Genomic DNA, 26511 nt, shown 5'->3' on the forward strand with positions numbered 1-26511 from the left:
TTGGCCAATTATCCAAGTGGAAAATCCACTTTAATTTATCTCACCATTAAGAATATTTACATAGTACCTTTCATATTTTCAGGCTATTAAAAATCAAATGAAATACTAATACCAATAAAGGGACAGAACAACTGCAGTTGAAATTATGTGGCAGAATCTGTGGGTTCTATATGACCTCACCAGCTACCCTGGAACACAGGAATGGAAGCTAGTCTCCAAGAGGATTGCTTAAGGGGTAGGAATGTGGAACTGCTTATTTTTTATTATAACGCATCTGATTAAATTGTCACAGGAGTACAATCTATCGCCCTTGCCTTTTCCGTGAGATATTGATACACTGACCAAGAGTGCCAATAGTTGTCAATGGATAATTTTTCTATTTTCACGATTGTTCTCATCTCTCGGGCCAGTGCGAAATTTACCATTAAAACTTGGAGTTAAGGGCCCTAAGCCCAGCAAATAATACTGAGGTTTTGAAATAACGCAAAAAAAAGAACTGCAATAATTAAATACAATTTCTACCTATAGATGGCAGTGCGATCACTGTTATAGGTGGCTTGTATTGAAAGACGGGTAATGTTTGCCAGAACAGTCATGAAGTCCTTTCTATTCACAGGTGACCCAGTTGTATGAATGATAAAGTTCTCAGGTTGTAGAACTATCATTTCTGTGTGCTTATTCAATGGATCCCGTTCAATCCTTTCAACATCACTGCTTATGTGGATACCATTACCCTAAAGAAAATAAAGGACAGCGTTAGATTGTGATTCAACATGCAGAAAAATAATGTTCTCCTGAGTTAGTTCTTTGCATGAAATGAATTGCCTAATGCAAGGTGAAGTGCAGTAAGTAGATCATTTTAAGTAACATATATCAGTGAAACAATTACTCCGGGTGTTAGAGGTCGAAGGAATTTACAGGCTATGTAGTGGCAGGGACATGAAGGTTCAAACGTGGTGGTGTGAGGAATTCGGGGAGCAGGACAGTAATGACAGGAGTGAAGGGCGAGTAGAACATTGTGAGGCCCTGGAGACAGGCATTTAAGATTGAATGAAGTGTCACTTATGGATGATTGGTAATGGGACACTAGTCTGTGCAGCAGTGACTTGTCTGTAATTACGCTGGGCCTCCTTGCTATTGGACTATGCGTTTAGATCAAGATCATGTGGTGGTTGGGGCAGAATTGTCAAGATTCATTCATTGTCAAAGAATGTATAAATTATATAACCTTGAGATTTGCTCGGTCACTGGCAGCCACAAAGCAAGAAACCCGAAAGAACACAACTAAGGAAAAAAGAGAATAAAAATAAAAGACCAACCCTCGGTGAGCAAGAAAAAAAATAAAAAACAAAAAAAAAATAAAAATCATGCAAACAACAGCACTCTGAGAGGGACAGAGAGAGGAATAAAGGAAAAAAACTGAATGAATGAATGAATAAATAGATAGACAGATAAATAAATAAATAAGGGATGGGGTAAGAAGGGGTCCTCCCGTATCTAATAAACATATCAGAATGGGATCTATCCGTGGCCTCCTCTACTGTCAAGATGAAGCCACAGTCAGGTTGGATGAACAACATCTTATATTCCGTCTGGGTAGCCTCCAACCTGATGGCATGAACATTGACTTCTCTAACTTCCATTAATGCCCCACCTCCTCTTCGTACCCCATCCGTTATTATTTATTCCCCCCTGCCTTTTTTTTCCTCTCTCTGTCCCTCTCACAATAACTCCTTGCCTGCTCTCCATCTTCCTCTGGTGCTCCCCTCCCCTTTTCCTTCTCCCTAGGCCTCTTGTCCCATGGTCCTCTCCCTTCTACAGCCTTGTATCCTTTTTGCCAATCAACTTTCCAGCTCTTAGCTTTATCCCTCCCCCTCCTGTCTTCTCCTATCATTTTGGATCTCCCTCTTCCCCTCCCACTTTCAAATCTCTTACCATCTTTTCTTTCAGTTAGTCCTGACGAAGGGTCTCAGCCCGAAACGTCAACTGTGCTTCTTCCTATGGATGCTGTCTGGACTGCTGCATTCCATCAGCATTTTGTGTGTGTTGCTTGAATTTCCAGAATCTGCAGATTTCCTCGTGTTTGCACTCTGAACCAAGATGGAGTCCTTAGATACGAACCCCAGAGCAACCCAGAGTAGGCCCAAAGCCTCAGTTATCAGTTCATCATATTAGTGGGCACAGAGCACAGCATCTCCATTATAACAATTCATGTCGGCACATTCCTCTCCTCAGAACTGGAGAGGAAGCAGGATAACTTCAACCACAAAGGATTGTCGAAGAAGAGCATTGGAATAGAAGTGACAAAACAATTAAAAGGGTTTCAAGAATGGATGGGTAAAGGCTGCAGTAGAGCTGCAAATAGGTGGGCTCAGTGGTATGGTGTGTACCAGATCAGAAGTTCAGCTCAAGGTTCAATGTGGTGGCGAGAGAGCAGTTTTCTTCAATATGAGACACTAACACCAGTGGAGATATGAAAACAGTTCAAAGTGAAATGATTGCTGCAAACATGTGGCAGTTTGTAAGATTAGAAAAGTACTACATCAACATAGAACTCACCCATTATCACTCAATACTTGCAATCAACTCTTTCATCCACTTACCTCCTCAATTTTCATATGAAAATATGCATTTCCTCTATAAATTCTCTATAAAATTCTGATGACTTTTCTAGTCTATTTAAGCCATTCAGAAATGTGCTCTTATTCCCCTCATAGATCCTAACATTTCTATGCAGTTTTCCATCTACAAACTTTGAAGTTATCCCCTCTATAATGTCCAAGTCATAAATATATATCAAAATACTGTATGACACAGATCACTGGGAGACACTGTAGTACTGTGGGCTTCCCTGCAGTTCAAAATACAACCGAACATCATTATTTGCCTTTTCTGTCAGCCAATTTCATGCAAATGCTACTACCACTTACTGCCATTGGCTTAAACTTCCTTATTTATCTGACTCTGTAATCAAATTTCTTTTGGTGAATTAACTTACAAAATATCCAATATTTTTCATCATTAATACTCTCCACTATGTAACTGAAGAATCACTTTCTTGACCTGAACCATTTGAGAAGTCTCACTTTTACCCTTCTGATGGCAGTTTTACCTCATCCCCTGCACATACAGTAACTCAGGTCTCTATTAATCTGTGGGAGAAAGAACCATAGAACATTACAGCACAGAAACAGGCCTCTTGGCCCTTCTTGGCTGTGCCGAACCATTTTTCTGCCTAGTCCCACTGACCTGCACCTGGACCATATCCCTCCACACACCTCTCATCCATGTACCTGTCCAAGTTTTTCTTGAATGTTAAAAGTGAGCCCACATAGTCCCGTTATAGTAAGTCTCAGACAGTTTCCACCTTTACCTCTGCCTGGTGCCTGATGTTCTGGGACATTATTGTGGATTCTGGGTGAGCAACTTATTTAAGTTTGGCAATCAATTCTCCATTATTGTTCTGTTCTGATCATAACTCCCATTCTCCTAACTCTAATGTCATTCTTCCAAGATACTTGGTGCCTATGAAAAACAACTGTCCATACTTACAAATCTAAAATCATCTTGTTTCAGAACTTGTTCCGTTATCACTCTTTCCCTTGTTACCACCTTCACATTTTGTTATTTATCTTCCCTCCCCTTCCTTTCTAATCCATAATGCCCTTTCTGTTATTTCATTCACATCCCATTTTCTTCATATGTAAAAGTTTTCACCATTCATAAAACATAATTTATTAATTTGAAATGCTAGCACCGCTTCTCTCCTCACATATGCTCTCTGACATGCCAAATATTTCCAATATATTATGGCACTATTTCAGATTTTCAGCATCTGCAGTAATTTGCATTTGTATATAAAATCGACTGGCTTTCTTATCGTACACTTCATTTTCAAATTCCTCTTTCATACAATATGATTAATAATCAGTTTAAAAGCAAAATGATACCATACAGTTCAAACAATGATAGAAAAGGTTTCTACACAGCACTTTCAATATTCTAAGCTTTCAAGCGTGCTATGAGGTATCTGATATATTTGTTTTGAAGTGAAGAGGGATTGTAAGGTCTAAAAACACAAATACGCTAAATATTTTAACAATGGTACTTGTTGAGAGATTAACATTGATGGTCTTCACAGAAAGGTGCATGGCTTGGCCAAATAACTTATGATCCCATACAAATATCAGCATCTCCAATACCGTTGCACCTTAGTACTGCACTAAAGTATCAGCTTAGTTCAACATTTAAGGTTAATGAACCTTCTAAGTCTAAAACAACTGTGGTAAAATTTATATAAAAGTTGCTGCTTGAAATTCCAGCATCTGCAGATTTCCTCATGTTTGCATGGTAAAATTTATGTTTTTTCATATTAATAAAGAATGGAAAATATAGTTCTGTGTAAAAAACGATTAAAGCTAGTACCCGATCTTCACAACAACAAAATTAACTTTGAATCAAAGCTTCCAAATGTCCAGAATGTGGTATTAACTGGGATTCCCTTCTGCTTCTGAGTAATCTTTGTTTCATGCACAATAAAAGTCAACATATTTCATAGGGCTCTTCAAATGCCAACCACCTGCTCACACCAGATGCACATTTGCCTTTCTGGGAAAGAATTCAGATAGTCTTTTAATGAAACAACACAGTACTGCTGTTTAAAGCTGGAAGTGGGGTTGGGATTGGGGAAATGCTGAGACAGTTTAATTATACAAGTAGAAATATATCATGACGATTTTTTTTTGCAATACTCATGGGTACACTAAAATATATAACTCCTAGTACAGAAGTCAAGGAGTGCTGCATTGCCAGAGATGTTAAATTTCTAATGAGACATTGAACTGATACTCTATTTTCCCTTCAGCACATGTAAAAAAATCTTGCTGTGTGATTCTGAAGTAGTTCAGGGTAATTCCTAACTGACAAATATCCTTCAAATAAAGAGGGGTCAGCAGGTCATTATAGTTTCTAGAGGTTGGGAAAGAACCAAGGAAGGAACCAAGGGGGAAGGTTTAGTATAAATACTAAACACAAGAGATTCTGTAGGTGATGTTAATCTTGAGTAACACACACAAAATGCCAGAGGAACTCAGCATTGATGGAAAAGAGTAATAGTTGACGTTTCAAGCCCAGACCCAAGATCTGAGAACTGACGAAGTGTCTTGGCCTGAAACGTTGACTGTTTAGTCCTCTCCATAGATGCTGTATGACTTGGTGAATTCTTCCTGTATTTTGTGTGAAAATGTCCTATTTTTCCATCTATCGATGAAACCAGCAGGTTTTTAGTGGATCTGCAGCATGCCAGTCAGGGAAGGCAGGGAAATAATGTATTTTAAAATAAAACCGTGACACTTTCAAGGATCTCAACTTTGCCACTGCTGATCACTTTCATCACTTCTCACCCAGCATTCCTCCGACCCCATTCTAAATACCGATAGATCTAGTCCTCTCTACTTCTATCCCAATTCACAGCTACTTTGTTAATGCTCTGAAATCAACAATGGTATTTTCAGTTGGTTCCTCTGGTCTTAAAAAGAAAGTTAAATGTGGCCAAAATGTGAAAATGTTTCTTAGACACAAGGGGTACTGCAGGTGCTGGAAATCTACATCAATACAAACAATGTGCTGGAGGAGCTCAGCAGGTCAGGCAGCATCTATGGATGGTAATTAACAGCTGATGTTTCAGGCTGAGACCCCTCATTTGGACTGGAGAGGCAGGGGCTAGGTCAGAATAAGAAGGTGGAGGGAAGGGAGGAAGAAGTACAAGGTGGCCGGTGATAGTTGAAACCAGGGGAGAGGGAAGGGATGAAGTAAAGAGCTGGGAAGTTGACTGGTGGAAGAGGTAAAGGGCTGGAGAAGGGGGAATCTGATAGGAGAGGACAGAAGACCACTTGAAGGCATGAAAACGTTTCATACCTTCAAGTGGGGACTCTGCCAACACGTCACCTATTGTAGGCTCAAGCTGAAAATCATCTCCATGTTTCTCTGACAGGTATGTTGAATAAGAATGAATAACTTGATTTAAAACATCATGTGATTTCAAAAGGACTGTGCTGCTCTCTAACCTGAGAAACTCGAACAAAATGAAATGGTAATACCAACCTCTAAGAAGACCTGAGATTTCTGCTTTTGTAGCAGGTCTTCTCTGGCGGAGTCAGAGATGGTGAAAATCAGTTTCCCTCCATATGCTGCCAGCTGCAGTCAGAGAAACACAAATAATATATTTTCATAAAGTTCTATCTCAAACTGATTAAAATGCGCACTTGAGATGTTCTCATAGGGCATTTCAAAATCCAAGCACAAAACCCACATTAACCTTTAAATTGCTGTCATTTTTCATATAAATGCCTGTCTACTGAAGCATTTTAATGTAAAATCATAACTTTGCTAAATCACGTAATATGATAACTCATCATATTGTAATAAATGAGGCAGAGTAAAGGTCTTGAACTAAACTGTGCACATTAATGTGCCTTATGATTCCTATTTCAAACTATAACTTGTACACCACCACAATTTAGTTTCCATTAACAAGATATCATTGGACCATTACAGTTTCTGATATCAAAATTTTTTTCTTCAAAATTGTAGGTAGTATTCTTTTTGGCAATACTAAGAAATGTGAAGATTGTCTTTATGACAATGGCTGTTCAGTTTGAAGATTTGACTGATTATAGCTAATCATTCCATGGTGTCAAGCTGACAAAGGAAATGATTTAATTTGGAAATGAATACAGAGCTAAAAGACATGAGAATAAATTAACTAACCTTCAAACCTGAAATAAAGAATGAAATCATCTCTAGCTCTACCCTCCAACCACCAGTTCAAACCACCAATTCTCTCTCACACACACATATACACACTCAAACATCCACACACACAATCCTGCATCATGTGAGACCTTTTTAAGTATAGATGGATAAATGCAGAACAAAGAAAAAAAATTTTATGTTACATGTCAATGATTTGGATGATGGAATTGATAGCAAATACAATGTTAGCATTCATTTTAAGAGGAGTAGAATATAACAGAAAGGATGGAATGCCGGGGCTTTATAAGGTATTGGTCTGATCACGCTGGGAACATTATGAGCAGTCTTGCGCCCCTTATCTAAGAAAGGGTGCGCTGGCATTGGACAGGGTCCAGAGGAGGTTCGTGCAAATGATCCTGAGAATGAAAGGATGAATGTATGAGGAGCTTTTGATGCCTCTTGGCCTGTTCTTGAAGTTTGGAATAATGAGCAGAGAACTCTTTGAAACCGAAAGGCCTACAGAGAGGAGACGTGGAGAGGATGCTTCCTATACAGAAGGAGTCTAAGACTAGTGGGTACAGCCTAGGAACACATTGACATCCTTTCAGAACAGATATGAGGAGGAATTTCATTAGCAGGAGGGTAGCAAATTTGTGGAAGGGCAACTCATTTGGGTATATCTAACGTGGAGGTTGGTCGGTTTTTGATTAGTAAGCTGTCAAAGGATAAGGAAAGAAGGCAGAACAATGGGGTTGAGAGGGATAATAAATCTGCCAATTTGGAATAGCAGGGTGGAGTTGGTTTAATTCTGCTCTGAAGTCCTATAGTCTCACATTAGAGGCAGATACATTTGGGACATTTAAGAGACTATTAGAAAAGCACATGAATGAAAGAAAAAGGGAGGGCTATGTAGAAGGGAAGGATTACTTTGATCTTGGAGTAGCTTAAAAGGTCACCACAAAAGAGTGGAAGGAATTAGGAAAGAGGCTGAAGAGCTAATCAGGACAGGAATAGGATGATAGCACAGATGCATAAGTGGCTGAGGATCTGAAGCATCGGGCTGCGAACCAGAGCACAAGGTTGGAAAATGGAGGCATACAAAGGAAGGTAGATGTCAGGCCCAGTAAAAACAAGCAGGAGCAAAGTAATTGATATGATAGGACAGATTTTTTGGAGTGTATGCATTTTAATACTAGGAGTATTATGTGTAAAGGTGATGAACTTAGAGCAGAGATCAGTACATGGAACTATGATGTTATGACCATTACTGAAACTCGGTTGGAAATGAATACTTGGTTGAGAGAGGGATAGGAATTAGTGCTTGGTGTCCCAGGAAAGCCAGAAGGGGCCATGAAAAATCCTTGTCAAGTAAGGTTAAAGAGAATCCCAAAGCATTCTACACTAATCACAGGAGCAAAAGGATAACAAGGGAGAGGGTGGGACCACTCAAGGATAAAGTGGGAACATTAGCTCAGACAGGCTGGATGTGGGTGAGGTGCTTAAAGAGTACGTCGCATTAGGATTACAGAGAAAAAGAGTTTTGACCAGCAACCAACCTGTACATTGGAAGGAGGGGATTTCACTCAGGTCCTCTGCCCGAATAGAAAAGCCAGCAGTGGGTTGCTACAGCAAAAGGAAGCGTTTACTTGTGACCAATCAGCATTTGGGATTGATCAGCAAGAGCAAATTAAAGGAAGGCAGGGGCAAGTGCAGCAGCCATCATCGTGGACAGAGTTAGAGCGGTGACCTTGGAGCTTCAGCTCTTTGAGGCTTCAGTGAAGAGAGGCTTCAGTCAGAGAAAGCAAAGGAAAGAAAAGATCAAAATTAAGTTTTTTTCCCTTCCCTTCTTTATATTTGCTTTGCTAGGACAGTAGAGATGCCAGGCAGGATAGTGAAATGCTCCCCTTGTGGGAAGGCAGGGAGACCTCCAGTGTCCCTGATGACTACATCTGCGAGAAGTGCAACCAGCTCCAGCTTCTAACAATCCACATTAAGGAGCTGGAGCTGGATGAACTCTGGATCATTCGGGAGGCTGAGGGGGTGATAGGTAGGACATGTAGAGAGATAGTTATACCCAAGGTGCAGGACACAGGAGACTGGGTGACAGTTAGGAAGGAAAAAGGGGACAAGGTGCCAGTGCAGAATAACCTGATGGCCAACTCCTCAACAACAGGTAAATCAATTTGGAAACTGTTGGGGATATTGACACAACAGAGGAAAGTCATAGTGGTCAAGTCTCTAGGACTGGGTCTGGCTCTATGACTCAGAAGGGAAGAGGCATTCTGTGGTGAAAGGGGCTTTGTAAGTTAGGAGAATGGAGAGGAGGTTCTGTGGGCAAAAATGAGATTCCTGCATGGTATGTAGCCTCCTGGGTGCCAGGGTCTGGGATATATTAGATCAATTCCTCAGCATACTTAAGTAAAAGGGTGAACAGCCAGAAGTCATGGTCCATCTAGGTACCAATGAAATGGCTAGGATGACTGACAAGGTTCTGCATAGGGAGTTCAGGAAGTTAGGTGGTAAGTTAAAGGGCAGGATCTTCAGGGCTGTGATCTCAGGACTTTTACCCATGCCATGTGCTAGTGAGGCCACAACTAGGAAGATTATACAGCTTCATACATTGTTAAGGAGTTGGTGTAGGAGAGGGAGGGATCGAGGGATCATTGGACTCTCTTCCAGGGAAGCAGGGACCTGTACAGAGAGGATGGCTTGCACCTGAACTGGAGGGGGACTAATATCCTAGCAGGAAGGTTTGTTAATGTTGAAGAGTAATGTTTAAAATAGAGTCGCACCGGGATGGAAACCAGAGCGCCAGAATAGTTAGTGGAGAGGTTATGGAGACTGATGTTGGTAAGATGTCAGACAAAGTTAGGAATCAAAAGGTTGAGCATGGTGCAACTAGTATCCTGGGCTGTGTATATTTCAATGCAAGAAGTATCTTACGAAAGACAGCTGATAAGTGCTGAAGATGAAGTAGCTTGTTTACAAACAGGGGCAATGTGCAGTGAGAAGAGGCTGTTGATTGCAGTCATCAGGATGGGTTGCAATGTAAAAGGCAGACAAAATCAAAAAGGATGAACACAGAGTTATATTTGAATGTGCGCAGTATACAGAATAAGGAAGATGAACTGGTAGCACAGTTGCAGATTGGCAGGTATGATGTTGCAGGCATCACCAAATCATGGCTGAAAGAAGATTATAGCTGGGAGCTTAATGCCAAGAATATACATTACATCAAAAGAACAAGCAGGAACGCAGAGGGGGTGTCATTGCTCTGTTGGTAGAAAATGAAATCATGTCATTAGAAAGAGGTGACATCAGACTCCCAAACAGTAGCAAAGATGTTGCCTACAAGTTACAACCAGGGATAGAAAATGCATGCCAAAAGGGGAATGTTACAATAGTCATGGGGAACTTCAATATGTAGGTAGATTGGTAAAATCAGGTTGGTAATGGATTACAGGAGGGGGAATTTTTAGAGTGCCTATGAGATGGCTTTTTAGAGCCGATCATAGTTAAGCCCACTAGAGGATCAGATATTCTGGATTGGGTGATGTGCAATGAATGTGAATTGATTAGAGAGCTTAAGGTAAAAAGACCCTAAGGGGAAAGTGATCATAATATGATCGAATTTACTCTGAAATTTGAGAAGCTAAAGTGAGATGTATCAGTATTACAGTGGAGTAAAGGGAATTACAGAGGCATGAGAGAGGAGTTGGCCAGAATCATTGGAGAACACTGGCAGGGATGACAGCAGAGCAGCAATGGCTGGAATTTCTGGAAGCAATTTGGAAGGCACAGGATATGTACATCCCATAGAGAAAAAAGTATTCCAAAGGCAAGATGACACATCTATGGCTAACAAGAGAAGTTGAAACCAACATAAAAGCCAATAAGAGGGCATATAATAGAGCTAAAATTAGTGGGAAGTTAGAGGTTTGGGAAGCTTTTAGAAACTAACAGAAGGGAACTGAAAAAGCCATTATGAAAATAAAGATGGAATACGAAAGTAAGCTAGCCAGTAATATTAAAGAAGATACCAGAAGTTTCATCAGATACATAAAGTGTAAAAGAGAGGCAGGAATGGATACTGGACTACTGGAAAATGATGCTGGAGAGGTAGTAAAGGGGACAACGAAATGGCAGATGAACTGAATAAGTATTTTGCATTAGTCTTCACTGTGGAAGACACTAGCAGTATGGTGGAAGTTCCAGATGTTAGGGTCATGAAGTGTGTGAAATTACCATTACTGGAGAAAAGGTTCCTGGGAAACCGAAAGGTCTGAAGATAGATAAGTCACTTGGACCAGATGGTGTACACCCCAGCGTTCTGAAAGAGGTAGCTAAAGAGGTATGGAGACATTAGTAATAATCTTTCAAGAATCATTAGATTCTGGAATGGTTCCAGAAGACTAGAAAATTGCAAATGTTACTCCACTCTTCAAGAAAGGAGAGAAGCAGAAGAAAGGAAACTATAGGCCAGTTAGTCTGACCTCAGTGGTTGGGAAGATGTGAGAGTTCATTATTAAGGATGAGATCTCAGAGTACTTGGAGTCACATGATAAAATAGGCTGTAATCAGTATAGTTTCCACAAGGGAAAATCTTGCCTGACAAACCTATTGGAATTCTTTGAAGAAATAACAAGCTGGATAGACAAAGGAGAATCAGTTGACGTTGTGTACTTGGATTTTCAGAAAGTCTTTGACAAGATGCCACACCTGAGGTAACACTATGAGCCTATAGTATTAAAGGAAAGATTGTAGCATGGATAACACAGTGGGTGATTGGCAGGAGGCAAAGAGTGGGAATCAAGGAAGCCTTTTCTGGTTGGCTGCGGTGACTAGTAGTGTTCCACAGAGGTCTGTGTTGGGACCAACTCTTTTTACATTATATATCAATGATTTGGATGCTGGAATTGATGGCTTTGTTGCAAAGCTTGTAGATGATATGAAGATAGATGGAGGGGCACTTAGTTTTGAGGAAATAGAGAGGCTACAGAAGGACAGACAGATTAGGAGAATGAACAAAGAAATGGCAGATGAAATACAGTATCGTGAAATGTATGGTCATGCTCTTTGGTAGAGGAACTAAGAGGGTTGACTATTTTCTAAATGAAGAGAAAATACAAAAACCTGAGGCGCAAAGGGACTTGGGAGTTCTTGTGCAGGATTCCCTAAAGATTAATTTGCAGCTTGAGTCTGTGGTGAGGAAGGCAAATGCCATGTTAGCATTCATTTCAAGAGGTCCAGAATATAAAAGCAAGGATATAATGTTGAGGCCTCATTATTTAAGAAAGGAACCAAGGATAATCCTGGAAACTGTAGACTAGTGAGATTCACGTCAGTTGTAGGGAGGTTACTGGAAAACTATGGCCTAATTTGGGTGAGCCAGTGTGGCTTTATGCAGGGCAAGTCCTATCTTAGCAACTTAATTGAGATTTTCGACGAGATGACGAAGGTATTTGATGAAGGTAGATCTGTAGGTGTTGCTTACATGGATTTCAGTGAGGCATTTAATGAGATTCCTCATGGGAGACCAATCTAGATTAAGATGCATGGGATCAATGGTGAACTGGCCATCTGGATTCAGAACATTAAAGACAGTGGTGGTCGAAGGAACTTATTGTAGCTGGAAGTCTGTGATTAGTGGTGCTCTGCAAGATCTATACTGGGATCTCTGCTATTTGTAATGTATATAAATGACCTAGATAAAAATATATATGGTTGGGTTAGTAAATTTGCAGATGATACAAAGATTGATGGTGTTGTGGATAGCATAGATGACTAGAAAATAATACAACGGAATATAGATCATTTGCAGATATGGGTGGAGGAATAGCTGAAGGAGTTTAACCTGGACAAGTGTGAATTGTTGCTTCTTAGTAGGTCAAATATAATGGGCAAGACCCTTTACAGTTTTGATGAGCAATGCAATCTTGGGGTCCAAGTTCATAGCTCCCTGAAAATGGCTATGCAGGTTGATAGGGTGGTTAAGAAGGCATATGGCATGCTTACTTTATTAGTTGAGGCACTGAGTTCAAAATTCAGAAAGTTACGTTGCAGCTTTATAAAACTCTAGATGGGTACATCTGGAGTACTGCATACAATTATGGACACCCCATTATAAGAAAGATATCGAGGCCTTGAAGAGGGTGCAGAAGAGGATTACAAGAATGATGCCTGGGTTAGAGGGCATGGGCTATCATGAGAGGCTGGACAAATCTTGGGTTGTTTTCTCTGGAGTGGCAGAAGCTGAGGGGAGGTTTGATAAGAGGTTTAAAAGATTATAAGAGGCATAGATGGAGTAGAGAAAGAGTATGATTTTCCAGGGTTGAAATGTCTAACATCAGATAGCATGTATTTAAGGTGAGAGGGGGTAATTGTAAAGAAGATGTGAGAGGCAAGTTTTTATTTTTACACAGAGTGGTGGGTGCCTGGAACACTCTGTCTGTGGTGATGATACAGGCAGATGCATTAGGGACTTTTAAAAGATGTTTAGATAGGTACATGAGTGTGATGAAAATGGACATGATGTAGTCTTAAGGTATAGTTTAGTTGGCTTTGTGATTATTAAACTAAGCATACAGTGGGGGCCAGGATGCAACAGGTATGTTGAGATGAACAGTTTTTGAAGGATGAAGCATTAAAGTTCATCCGTAGACACACAATGTAAGAAGGAAAAGGGTACTCTGCTCAGCCCTTGCACCCATACCACTATCCAACTGCAACATGGCTGACTGCTTAGCACAGTTTAACTTTCTTATACTTACGTCATCTCCCTCAAATCCCTTCATATCCAAAACTCTATCAGTCCCTGTCTTCTGCTCGTTGACAGAGTCTCCACAGCCATCTTGGGCAAAGGATTCCAAAAGTTCACTACACTCTGGGTGAAGAACGTTCTTCTCATCTATCCAGAATGGCCGACCCCTTATTCTGACATGATGAGTAAGGACCTTTGCTCTGACACCCAAGTCCTCTTGCTATAAAGAGCAACATACCATTTACTTTCTGCAGTGCTTGTTGATCTCACATGTTAGCTTCCAGTTATCCATGTACAGAGCTACCCTAGTCCCTCTGAACACAAATATTTTTAATTCTCTATTTAAAAATACTCTTATCTTCTTGCCCTTCACAAAATGATGACTTCACTTTTCTTTCTCCCACATTGTATTCCATTTTCTGTAACACTGTCAATATTTCCAGGCAGTATATATCCATTCTGTCTCTCTTCTGCAGTTCACACAGCCTCTTTGCTTTGTATCATCGGCAAACGCAGATCAACAATACTCCAGCTCCTCATCCACATCACTGATAAAGATGGTGAAAAGCTAGTGTTTCAGTATGCGACCCAGCCGCACCTCACACTTATAACTTTCCAACTTGAAAATTACCCTTTCAATCTCCTCGCTGGGCAGCCATGGAGAGGCAGGTAAAGAGACAGAGGGACAAGACAATGCACCCTGGTGAAAGTCATGATAAATGTCTGTTACTTGAAATGGGGTGATTTGATTGTAGCACTGTGGATATAAACCTAGTTAAAGGAATCTGATAACGGAGACATCACTTTAAAGAGTTAATCAGATCTACGAGGGATGATTGATAAGTTCGTGGCCTAAGGTAGAAGGCGTCAATTTTAGAAAACCTAGCACGTATATCTTTCCTACATTTACACACTTAGTCCAGCAGTCGTGGAGCATACGGATCCCTTCTTTGTAGAAGTCGGTGTCTTGGACCTCCAGAAGTGGTCCACAGCAGGGGTGATTGTTAAGTTCATGGCCCAAGGTAGAAGGAGATGAGTTATTAACTTCAATCTTTCTGCATTTTCACTCAAAGAGTTAAACTGCACATGCATGTAACGAGAGCTGTATAACTTATCTTCTTCTACCTTAGACCACAAACTTATCAATTGTCCCTGCTGTGGACCACCTGGAGGTCCAAGAAGCTCTCGTTACATGCACGTGCAGTTCAACTCTTTGAGTGATAATGCAGAAAGTTTGAAGTTAATAACTCATATCGTTCTACCTTAGGCCACAAACTTATCAATCACCCCTGCTGTGGACCACTTCTACAAAGAAGGGATCCATATGCTCCACGACCGCTGGACTAAGTGTGTACATGTAGGAGGGGACTATGTTGAAAAATAAATGTGCTAGGTTTTCTAATATTGACTCCTTCTAGTTTAGGCCACAAACTTATCAATCACCCCTCGTTTTGCTTTTTTTCCATAGTCTTGCAAATTATTCTTCCTCCAGTACCTATTCAGTTCCACTTTGAAAGGTCTGACTGACTCTGTCTCCGCCTCCACTGCAGGCAGAGTGAGTCACAGCAGGAGGGGGTGGGAGTTGTCACATTTCTAATTTCAAATTTGAGGACTGTTAATTTATTCTCGTATTTTACTGCTCAGAACCCAGGCCAAATTAAATCATTTTCTTCTGTCAGTTCTTCATGCTGAAATTATTAGGTACGTTCAGTCAAATCTGCAACTCAACAACTATTATTAGAGTGTTTGTAAAATTCTTGATTATCATCTGAGAAAACATTCCTTGTCATTTTGCAAATAACAATGTTGATAATTTAGAACTGCAATGGTCCAGTGAAAGCTTATAGTACAGATCTGAGATGACAACCTATTCAAAACCTGTGGAGAATAAAAATTAAGGTTGAATGAGCAAATTTATTTCAAGGGCAGAATGATTAAATATGTTTTTTTTCAGGGTGGGATGACAACTGTAGCACAGAAGAGAGGGATGGGACCACCCACGGAGAGCAAACATTTTCCGACATCAGGCAGCATAGGAACATCAAAGTAAAACTGGCACAGCGGTGCAGATAACAGACTTGCTGATGGCTCCAGCGACCATGGTTCCATCCCAGCCTTCAGTGCTGACGTTGTGGTTGTCATACATTCTCCCTGAAACTACCCGACATTATTCTGTGTGCTCCAGTTCCCGCCCATGTCCCAACGAAGGTACAGGTTGATCGATTAACTGGTCACTGTGAACTGTAAAAGGTTAAGGAGGTTTGTCATTTTCACCAAAGCAAATAAACTTCAAAAGGTGCACGGTGCTGTTGAATGTATCCTCAGAGTCAGAGACCACGACATAGGACCTTCTGTCCATCTAGTCTATGCCAAACCTGTTATTCTGCTTAGTTCCATCAACCTACACTGGAGCGTAGCCCTCCACGTCCCCATTATCATGTACTTATCCAAACTTCTCCTAAATGTTGCAACTGAACCCACATCCACCATTTCTGCTAGCAGCTCGTTCCACACTCTCACCACCCTTTGAGTGAAGATGTTCCCCTAAACCTTTCAACTTTCACCCCCTTACCCAACCTAGGTAGTAAAAGCCTGCTTACTTTTATCCAATCAGTATACCTCATAACTTTATATACCTCGATCAAATGCCCTCCTATTCTACTAACTCCAGGTAATAAAATTCTAACCTATTCAGCCTTACCCAATAACTCAGATCCTCAAGTCCCAGGAACATCCTTATAAATTTTCTCCGTACTCTTTCAAACTTATTGACATCTTTCCTGCATGTAGATGACCAGAACTGCATTGATCCTGACTGATTGTATCATGGTCTGCCATGGCAATTCAAATGCACAGGAAGAAAAGAAACTGCAGCGAGTTGTGATCTCTGCCCAATACATTATAGGCTATAAGTTCATCTACTTTATTCCATATACTGTGTGTATTCAAACAAAACAGCTTTAGTACTGTATTTATCACCCTTTTCAACTTTGTCCCAATGTATATTTAAAGCAGAAGTTGATAGGTTCTTGATTCAAAGTTCAGAGTTCAGAGTAAATTTAATATCAAAGTACATATACGTACTGTATGTCACCCTGTAAGTACAAAGAAACACAATAAAATCAATGAAAAACTGCACACAAAAAAGATTAGTCGTGGCATCAAAGATTATGGGGAGAAGGCAGGAGGATGGGGTTGAGAGGGATACTAAATCCACCATGATGGAATGGTAGAGCAGACTCGATGGGCTGAATGGCATAATTCTGCTCCTATGTCTTATGGTCTGAAAAGAAACTTTAATTACAGAGAAATCTAAACAAAATTGTCTTTATAAGGTTTGTAAACTTTCATAAACAGGATGTAAATTGCAGCTTAGCCTATTAATACCTGTTTTATTATTTTTGTTGATAAAATGGTTAGTGATTTACATAATATAAACATTTTTCTAATGATAAGAAGATAAACCGCAAACATTTCCAGCATCCTACAAAGAAAACACTGAAACTGATCTGATTTAAAATTTATAAGGTAGCCATTAGAATGTTTTTGAAATTTAAAGGGCAGCCAAATAGCATTCAAACAGAAAGCTGATAACATGGCATAGTGAATTTCTTCCTTCTCTTCTTAATTTATGTGTTTTATTCTGTTCTTCCTTATAACAGGGCCTTGCAACTCTCATTACCAACAACAGATGTTTATCTAACTCCCTATGTTTAGCTAGACACCCATTTTGAAACAAGTGCTAACCCAGCAATGCTTCAAGAAACCTGTATCCTGAAATTGCAATACTTTAACTTGAGCACCCACCTCTCGCTTCCAGTCAGGGGTAACATCTTCATTGCTTATAGCCTGTCAAGCTCTGCCAGAATGCTGTATACGTTAACAGACCTCCACACTCTAGAGAATGCAATAGAGTTGCCATCCCAAGAAACCTTCACTGCACTTATTCTGGTTCTAAGTATTGTATATTCTTTCTTAGATAAGGAGACCAAGACTATATATATTACTTCATGGTCTCACCAATGCTCTATAAAATTACAATTTGCGTAGAGTAAGACACTTGATAAAATGGTAGACTTGATTCTTAAAGGTACTTCCGCACGCATACATAAAGCAACCACTATCTTGAGGCGAAAAGACACAAAGTAAACTCTCAGTGAAGCCCATATCTGATGAGTTAACAAAAAAACAAATGACCATCAGAGAGAAGATTAAGAAGCCATCAGCATGTTAAAGACTGTCTTTAGATCCCTAAATAGGGTTTGAGGTATCTTTTGTTGTGCCAAGAATTCCTGAATGCTCACACACAGAGGTATGAGGCACAACTCGAAAGGCCCCCTTAACAAATGAGGAAGCAAGACTTGATGAAAAGAACAGCAATTCATCAAAAACCGCATAAAGATTAACCAGAAATGAGGAAGAAGAATATGATGCTTCCAATGCAGAAGTAGTCTGACCTTGGCATTACGAAAATATGCTTTTTTTAATTCTCCAACGCTCATCCATTTCAAATCCAGGTACAAAACTTACTTGCTCCTACCGCAAGCATCAATCCACCCCTACCCATGGCACAAGGCGTCCTAGAATCTTGTCACGCTTCTCCCATCACTCGAAGTTTCATCACTCAACAGTTATTGCATGGAAAAATGTTGTCACTCAGAGCAACCCCAGGAGCTGTCTGCAGGGTTCTTATAAAATTCCCATTAAATGTATAAAAGTCAACTCAAAAAAGATTATTAAGATAAATTATCCATAGTCTTCCCATCAAAAGAATCTCAAGTACTTCAATGCTAACAGCCTACAGCACCGATGTGTAGGCTTTTTCATAAAGTTTCTGAGATTAAATGTTAATAGAATATTGTTCAGACTACTGAACTCCCTGCCACCACCCAGGTCTCATCAAGTATGAAATACCAGTAGCATTATTTACTGCTTATTTTTTAACTTGTGTCATAAATGCATCCTATTATTTTTTAAGTTATTTAAAGTAATATTACTTTATGTGTTGTGCGAGAGCTCTATGTCCTGTGTTGTGCACGTGGGTCCGAAGGAAAATTGTTCTGTTTGGCGTTATACATGTATTCGGTTGAATAACTATAAACTTGAACTTGAAATTAATCAAATCTAAGCAAAAGAGGGCAATAAGAAGGTAACATGGGAAAAGAAATTCCAACTCTCAAGAATGACTGGGATAGATGCGAAATGTAAACATGTACTTACTAAAGTATGCCCGCAGAAAAAAGAATCTCAGCATTGTATGCAGTGACATATGTGCACTCTGACAATAAATTTTACTTTGAACTCTGAATTCTTTTCTAAGGAATGATACCAAACGTAGCCATCCTTAAGACCATAAGACATAGGAAAAGAATTAGGCCATTCAGCCCATCAAGTCAGCTCCACCATTCCATCATGGCTGATCCTAGATCCCACTCAATCCCACACATACCTGCCTTCTCACTATATCCTTTGATGCTCTGACCGATCAGGAAACTATACCCACGGACTTGGTCTCCACCACAGTCTGTGGCAGAGCATTCCACAGATTCACTACTCTCTGGCTAAAAAAAACCCTCCTTTCTTCTGTCCTAAAAGGTCACCGCTCAATTTGGAGGCTGTGCTCTCTAGTTCTGAACACCCCCATCAGAGGAAACATCCTCTCCACATCCACCTTATCTAGTCCTTTCAACACTTGCTAGGTTTCAATAAGATCTGCACGCATCCTTCTAAGTTCCAGAGAGGACAGGTCCAAAAGCTGCCAAAAGCTCCTCATTTGTCAACCCCTTCATTCCCAGAATCATCTTTGTGAACCTCCTCTGGACCCTCTCCAATGACAACACATCCTTTCTGAGATATGGGTCAATACTCCCAAATACAGCCTCACTAGTGTCTTAAAGGCTCAGCATTCTCTCCCTGCTTTTATATTCTATTCCCCTTGAAATAAATGCCAACATTGCATTTGTCTTCTTTACCACAGACTCAACCTGCAAATTCACCTGCTGGGAGTCTTGCACAAGGACTCCTAAGTCTCTCTGCACCTCTGATGTTTGAATTTTCTCCCCATTTAGATAATAGTCTGCACTATTGTTCCTTTTTACCAAAATGTTATTATCGTACATTTCCCAACTCTGTATTCCATCTGCCACTTTTTTGCCCATTCTTCCAATTTGTCCCAAGTCCTGCTGCAATCACATTGTTTCCTCAGTATTACCTACTCCTCCACCTATCTTCATAAAATCCACAAACTTTGCCACAAAGCCATTAATTTCATTATCTAAATCATTGACAAATATGAAAAGTAGCAGTCCCAATACTGACCTCTAAGAAACACCACTGTGCTGGCGCGTGGCCAAGTGGTTAAGGTGTTGGTCTAGTGATCTGAAGGTCGCTAGTTCGAGCCTCAGCTGAGGCAACGTGTTGTGTCCTTGAGCAAGGCACTTAACCACACATTGCTCTGCGATGACACTGGTGCCAAGCTGCATTGGCCCTAGTGCCCTTCCCTTGGACAACATCAGTGGCGTGGAGAGGGGAAACTTGCAGCATGGGCAACTGCCGGTCTTCCATACAACCTTGCCCAGGCCTGCACCCTGGAAACCTTCCAAGGCGCAAATCAATGGTCTCACGAGACTAACGGATGCCTATTAAGAAACGCCACTGGTCACTGTCAGCCAACCAGTAAAATCCCTCTTTATTCCCACTTGCTGCTTCCTGCCTGTCAGCCATTCCTTTATCCATGCCAGTATCTTTCCTGTAACACCATAGGACTTTATCTTGTTAAGCAACTTCATGCGTGGCACCTTATCAAATGCCTTCTGAAAATCCAAGTAAATAACATTCACGGCCTCTCCTTTGTCCTTCCTGCTTGTTACTTCCTCAAAGAACTCAAACAGATTTGTCAGGTAAGACTTCCCTTCACAGAAACCATGCTGACTTTAACTTATTTTATCATTAGTCTCCAAGTATCCTGAAACCTCAGCCGTAATAATAGACTCCAACACTTTCCCAACCACTAGGTTAGGCTGAAAGACCTATAATTTCCTTTCTTTTGCCTTCTTCCTTTCTTACAGGATGGAAGGTGGCTTATCCACCTTAAGAGCTTTCACTCTGCCTGGCACTCTTGCCTTTGTAATAGCAGTGGCACTCACTCCTGCCCCCTGATACTCAAGGTCCTCTGGCACACTGCTAGTGTCTTCCACAGTGAAGACTGATGCAAAATACTCATCAAATTCATCTGCAATTTTTTAGTCCCTCACCAGCATAATTTTCCAGTGGTCAAATATCAATTCTCACTGCCCTTTACTCTTTATATAACTGCAAAAACTTCTAGTACCCTGCTTTATATTATTGGCTAGTCTTTTCCCTTCTTATAGCATTTTTAGTTGCCTTCTGTTGGATTTTAAAAGTTTCCCAGTTATCTAACTTCCCACTCATTTTTGCTACCTTATATGCCCTTTCCTTGGCTTTTATGCAGTCCTTAACTTCCCTTGTCAATGACAGTTGCCTACCCCTCACATTTGAGGGCTTCTTCCTCTGTGGGAAATATCCATCCTGTGCCATGCGAACTATTCCCAGAAATTTCGGCCATCTCTGTTCTGCCGTCACCCCAGCCAGTATCTTCGTCCAATCCAGCTGGGTAGGCTGCTTTCTCATGCCCCTATAATTCCCTTTATTATATTGTGACCTATGCTTCTACCTCTCAAATCACTTCCTCAGGATATTTCAGCGACCCCTGTATAAATGTATTTAAACCTTTGGAAATATCAGATGGTTACTGCCAATGCCTCATCTGTGCAGAAAGTATTGAAGACTCTGCATCTAAACAAACTGCCTTTTAAAAATTATCTTAAAAACATAAGTTTGGTAATCTCTTTCTGATTTCTGTGAAGAGATTGTTGGTCAAATAGTACATTGGGAAATAAACATTTAAAAAGTTTTAAGAGAAGAACTTTTCAAGAGAAATGCACATGATATATTCGTCAGTGAAAATAAAATGTCTGCAGCTATCCATGCAGACACATCATGGACTGCTGTCATTCTCGTCAATCTAAAATGATAACTAATGTTCCAGGTTTAGGTGAAACAACTAGAGTGTGCATGCAGCTAAAATATTGAAAGATAGGTTATTTTTCATTGTAATGGGTTATTGCTGATAATAAGTCACCAGTCATCCAAGTGACAGTACATACAAATAATTGCTATGGTCTCATTCTCTATGGACTAGCTTTCGCTCAATGCCAATTTTAAATTATTTCATAAAAACTAATATTGGTTTATATGACAATTAAATATGAATAATAAATCCTTTACTTTCTGTAGCAAACAATAAAATACCAAATAAAAATCCCCTTCCTTTTTTACAAATATCTTGCACAATGTCAACAATATCCCCAGGTATTACCTTCACGTGAATTTTTCTTGTTTCTTAATGAGCTATTATGTCCAATGCTTTTAATAGAGCCACGAGAAAAATAAGAATTTTCCAAAAAAAATCTATTTTTCAGGAAAAAATTCATTAAAAATAATAATACAATTTGGAAGATCAAATGACCTGTAAACTATATGACATAATGTGGCATTTTATTGGCTTAGTTAACCAAAAAAAAATCTTACGTATATATTGGTTTTATTCACTTAATCAATTCCTAGCCTTGTATTTTATGCATTGAAATCAATATCATTGATCTATTATTGGTTTCTTGCTATGTGTTTATAGGATGGGTTTTACACATAGTACAGAATATGTCATGAAGGTATTTCTAGCATGTAAAATATCATGGTTGGAAATATATCCCTGAAAGATTTTTTTAAATGAACATTTTTTCATTAATAAAATGTCAACAAAGGTATCTTGCACTTATCATATATATCCTTGCCAGTAACACCACAGGTATAAAAAGAAATTTCTGGGGATTAATCATATCTGTAAGGTTGAAGTAACATTACACTGAATGCGGTTTATATACGTCACCTCCATTGTTCCTTCTGCAGTTTATGTTTTCACAATGCTAATTATATCTTCCTGATTAATTTCATCTCTATTGGATTGCAATGGAGAATCACAAAGAGATAAATCGGGCTGAAACATTAATCTCCTGATGGACCAGACTTACATCAATGGACTGGACCGATTCTGACAAGCAATTAGTTTTGCCAGGTGGAACCTTTCCTGAAGGAAACTACAGCAACAGATCAGACTTAGCATATGGGATACACATCTACCATACAAGAAGAGGTCAGCCAGTTAGGCCTCTATTCTCTAGAACTTAAATATTCAAAACTCTTAGAAAACTTAGAGTCATGGAATCACATAGTTATAGAATACTGCAGCACAGAAACAGGCCCTTCGGCCCATCTAGTCCACGCTGAACCATTAATTTGCCTAGACTCATTGACCTGCGACTGGACCATATTCCTCCATACCCCTCCCATTAACAAAGCTATCCAAATTTCTCCTAAATGTTGAAAATATAACCATATAACAATTACAGCACGGAAACTGGCTATCTCAGCCCTTCTAGTCCGTGCCGAACTCTTACTCTCACCTAGTCCCACCAACCTGCACTCAGCCCACAACCCTCCATTTCTTTCCTGTCCATGTATCTATCCAATTTAACTTTAAATGCCAACATCGAACCTGCCTCAACCACTTCTGCTGGAAGCTCGTTCCACACAGCTACCACTCTCTGAGTAAAGAAGTTCCCCCTCATGTTACCCCGAAACTTTTGCCCTTTAACTCTCAACTCATGTCCTCTTGTTTGAATCTCCCCCATTCTCAATGGAAAAAGCCTATCCACGTCAACTCTATCTATCCCCCTCATAATTTTAAATACCTCTGTCAAGTCCCCCCTCAACCTTCTACACTCCAAAGAATAAAGACCCAACTTGTTCAACCTTTGTTTGTATCTTAGGAGATGAAATCCAGGTAACATTCTAGTAATCTTCTCTGTACTCTCTCAATTTTGTTGACATCTTTCCTATAATTCGGTGACCAGAACTGTACATAATACTCCAAATTTGGCCTTACCAATGCCTTGTACAATTTCTACATTACATCCCAACTCTTATACTCAATGCTCTGATCTATAAAGGCTAGCATACCAAAAGCTTTCTTCACCACCCTATCCACATGAGATTCCACCTTCAGGGAACTATGCACCATTATTCTAGATCCCTCTGTTCTACTGCATTCTTCAATGCCCTACCATTTACCATGTATGTCCTATTTTGATTAGTCCTACCAAAATGTAGCACCTCACATTTATCAGCATTAAACTCCATCTGCCATCTTTCAGCCCACTCTGCTAACTGGCCTAAATCTCTCTGCAAGCTTTGAAAACCTACTTCATTATCCACAACTCCACCTATCTTAGTATCATCTGCATACTTACTCATCCAATTTACTACCACATCATCCAGATCATTAATATATAGGACAAACAACATTGGACCCAATACAGATCCCTGAGGCACACCACTAGTCACCAGCCTCCAATCTGACAAACAGTTATCCACCACTACTCTCTGGCATCTCCCATCCAGCCACTGCTGAATCCATTTTACTACTTCAATATTAATACCTAACGATTGAACCTTCCTAAATAACCTTCCATGTGGAACCTTGTCAAAGGCCTTACTGAAGTCCATATAGACAACATCCACCGCTTTACCCTCGTCAACTTTCCTAGTAACCTCTTCAAAAAGCTCAATAAGATTTGTCAAACGTGACTTTCCATGCACAAATCCATGTTGACTGTTCCTAATCAGACCCTGTTTTATCCAGATAATTATATATACCATCTCTAAGAATACTTTCCATTAATTTACCCACCACTGACGTCAAACTCATAGGCCGATAATTGCTAGGTTTACTCTTAGAACCCTTTATAAACAATGGAACAACATGAGCAATACGCCAATCCTCCGGCACCATCCCTGTTTCTAATGACATTTGAAATATTTCTGTCAGTGCCCCTACTATTTCCACACTAACTTCCCTCAAGATCCTAGGGAATATAATGTCAGGACCTGGAGACTTATCCACTTTTATATTCCTTAAAAGCGCCAGTACTTCCTCTTCTTTAATCATCATAGTTTCCATAACTACCCTACTTGTTTCCCTTACCTTACACAATTCAATATCCTTCTCCTTAGTGAATACCGAAGAAAAGAAATTGTTCAAAATCTCCCCCAATTTCTTTTGGTTCCGCACATAGCCGTCCACTCTGATTCTCTAAGGGACCAATTCTATCCCTCACTATCCTTTTGCTATTAATATAACTGTAGAAACCCTTTGGATTTATTTTCGCCTTACTTGCCAAAGCAACGTCATATCTTCTTTTAGTTTTTCTAATTTCTTTCTTAAGATTTTTTTACATTCTTTATATTCCTCAAGCACCTCATTTACTCCAAGCTGCCTATATTTATTGTAGATCTTTCTCTTTTTCCGAGCCGTTTCTAATATCCCTTGAAAACCATGGCTCTCTCAAACTTTTAACCTTTCCTTTCAACCTAAAAGGAACATAAAGATTCTGTACCCTCAAAATTTCACCTTTAAATGACCTCCATTTCTCTATTGGTAGTCCCAATCCACTCCTTCTAAATCCCTTCGCATCTCTTCAAAGTTAGCCTTTCTCCAATCGAAAATCTCAACCCTGGGTCCAGTCCTATTCTTCTCCATAATTATATTGAAACTAATGGCATTGTGATTACTGGACCCGAAGTGTTCCCCAACACATACCTCCATCACCTGACCCATCTCATTCCCTAACAGGAGATCCAACACTGCCTCTTCTCTAGTTGGTACCTCTATGTATTGCTGCAAAAAACTATCCTGCATATATTTTATAAATCCAAACCATCCAGCCCTTTCACAGTGTGGGCTTCCCAGTCTATGTGTGGAAGATTAAAATCTCCACAATCACAACCTTGTGCTTACTGCAAATATCTGCTATCTCCTTACAAATTTGCTCCTCCAATTCTCACTCCCCATTAGGTGGTCTATAATACACCCCTATAAGCATTACTACACCTTTCCCATTCCTCAAATCCACATTCTCCGCTTGCGCTGGCAGCTCATTCCACACTCTCACCACCCACTGAGTGAAGTTCTCCCTCATGTTTCCCTTAGATATTTAACCTTTCACCCTTAACCCATGCCCCCTAGTTGTAGTCCTACCTGGCCTCAGTGGGAAAAGCCTGTTTGCATTTCATCTATACCCTTCAATTTTGTATATCTTTATCAAATCTCCCCTCAATCTTCTACGTTCTAGGGAATGAAGTCCTAACCTGTTCAATCTTTCCCTATAACTCAGGTCCTCAAGTCCCAGCATCATCCTTGTAAAACCGCTCTGCACTCTTTCAATCTTATTTGCATCATTCTTGCAGGTAGGTGACCAAAACTGGACACGATCCAAATAAGGTCTCATCAACATCTTATACAGTTTCAGCAAAACATCTGTACTTAGTACCTTGATTTATGAAGGACAACGTGCCAAAAGTTTTCTTTACATCACTATCTACCTGTGACACCACTTTCAAGGAATTATGCATCTGTATTCCCAGATCCTCTGTTCGACTGCACTGTGCAGTGTCCTACCACTCTCTCTGGAAGACCTACCCTGGTTGGTCCTCCCAAAGTGCAAAACCTCACACTTGTTTGTATTAAATTCAAAAGTTGAAAGATTCATTATCAAAGCATGTATCCATATACAACTCTGGAGTCTGTCTTCTCCAGATAGCCATGAAACAAAGAAAGAACATGAATGCCATTTAGAGAGAAACAGAACCCTCCCCCCCCCCACACACACAGAAGAACGGCATCCAGATCATCAACCCCAAAATCCCCTCCCCCGCACAAAACGAAACAGGAACATTGACCCTCCCAAAAAAAAATTCCCTCTCCCCCACAAAAAACAAACAGAACAACACCCACCCCCAACACCCTCCCCTTGCACAACAAAATGGAAAAGGAATGGGCCATAAAAACACAGAATATAAAA

At 40.1% G+C, this 26511-nt stretch overlaps 1 protein-coding gene across 3 annotated transcripts in view; it reads right to left on the minus strand.

Moving 5' to 3' along the window:
- lama2 (laminin, alpha 2) overlaps window positions 1-26511 on the minus strand; it is a 399772-nt gene that overhangs the window by 213274 nt on the left and 159987 nt on the right. For all 3 annotated transcript variants that reach the window (XM_072251541.1, XM_072251540.1, XM_072251542.1), the window contains 2 exons: window positions 6103-6195; window positions 523-734 (listed from right to left, as the gene is read on the minus strand). In XM_072251541.1, the coding sequence (XP_072107642.1) occupies window positions 523-734; window positions 6103-6195 (305 nt within the window). The remainder of the gene's footprint in view (window positions 1-522; window positions 735-6102; window positions 6196-26511) is intronic.

This window comes from Mobula birostris, chromosome 2 (assembly GCF_030028105.1).
Source record: "Mobula birostris isolate sMobBir1 chromosome 2, sMobBir1.hap1, whole genome shotgun sequence".
Taxonomy (NCBI): domain Eukaryota; kingdom Metazoa; phylum Chordata; class Chondrichthyes; order Myliobatiformes; family Myliobatidae; genus Mobula; species Mobula birostris.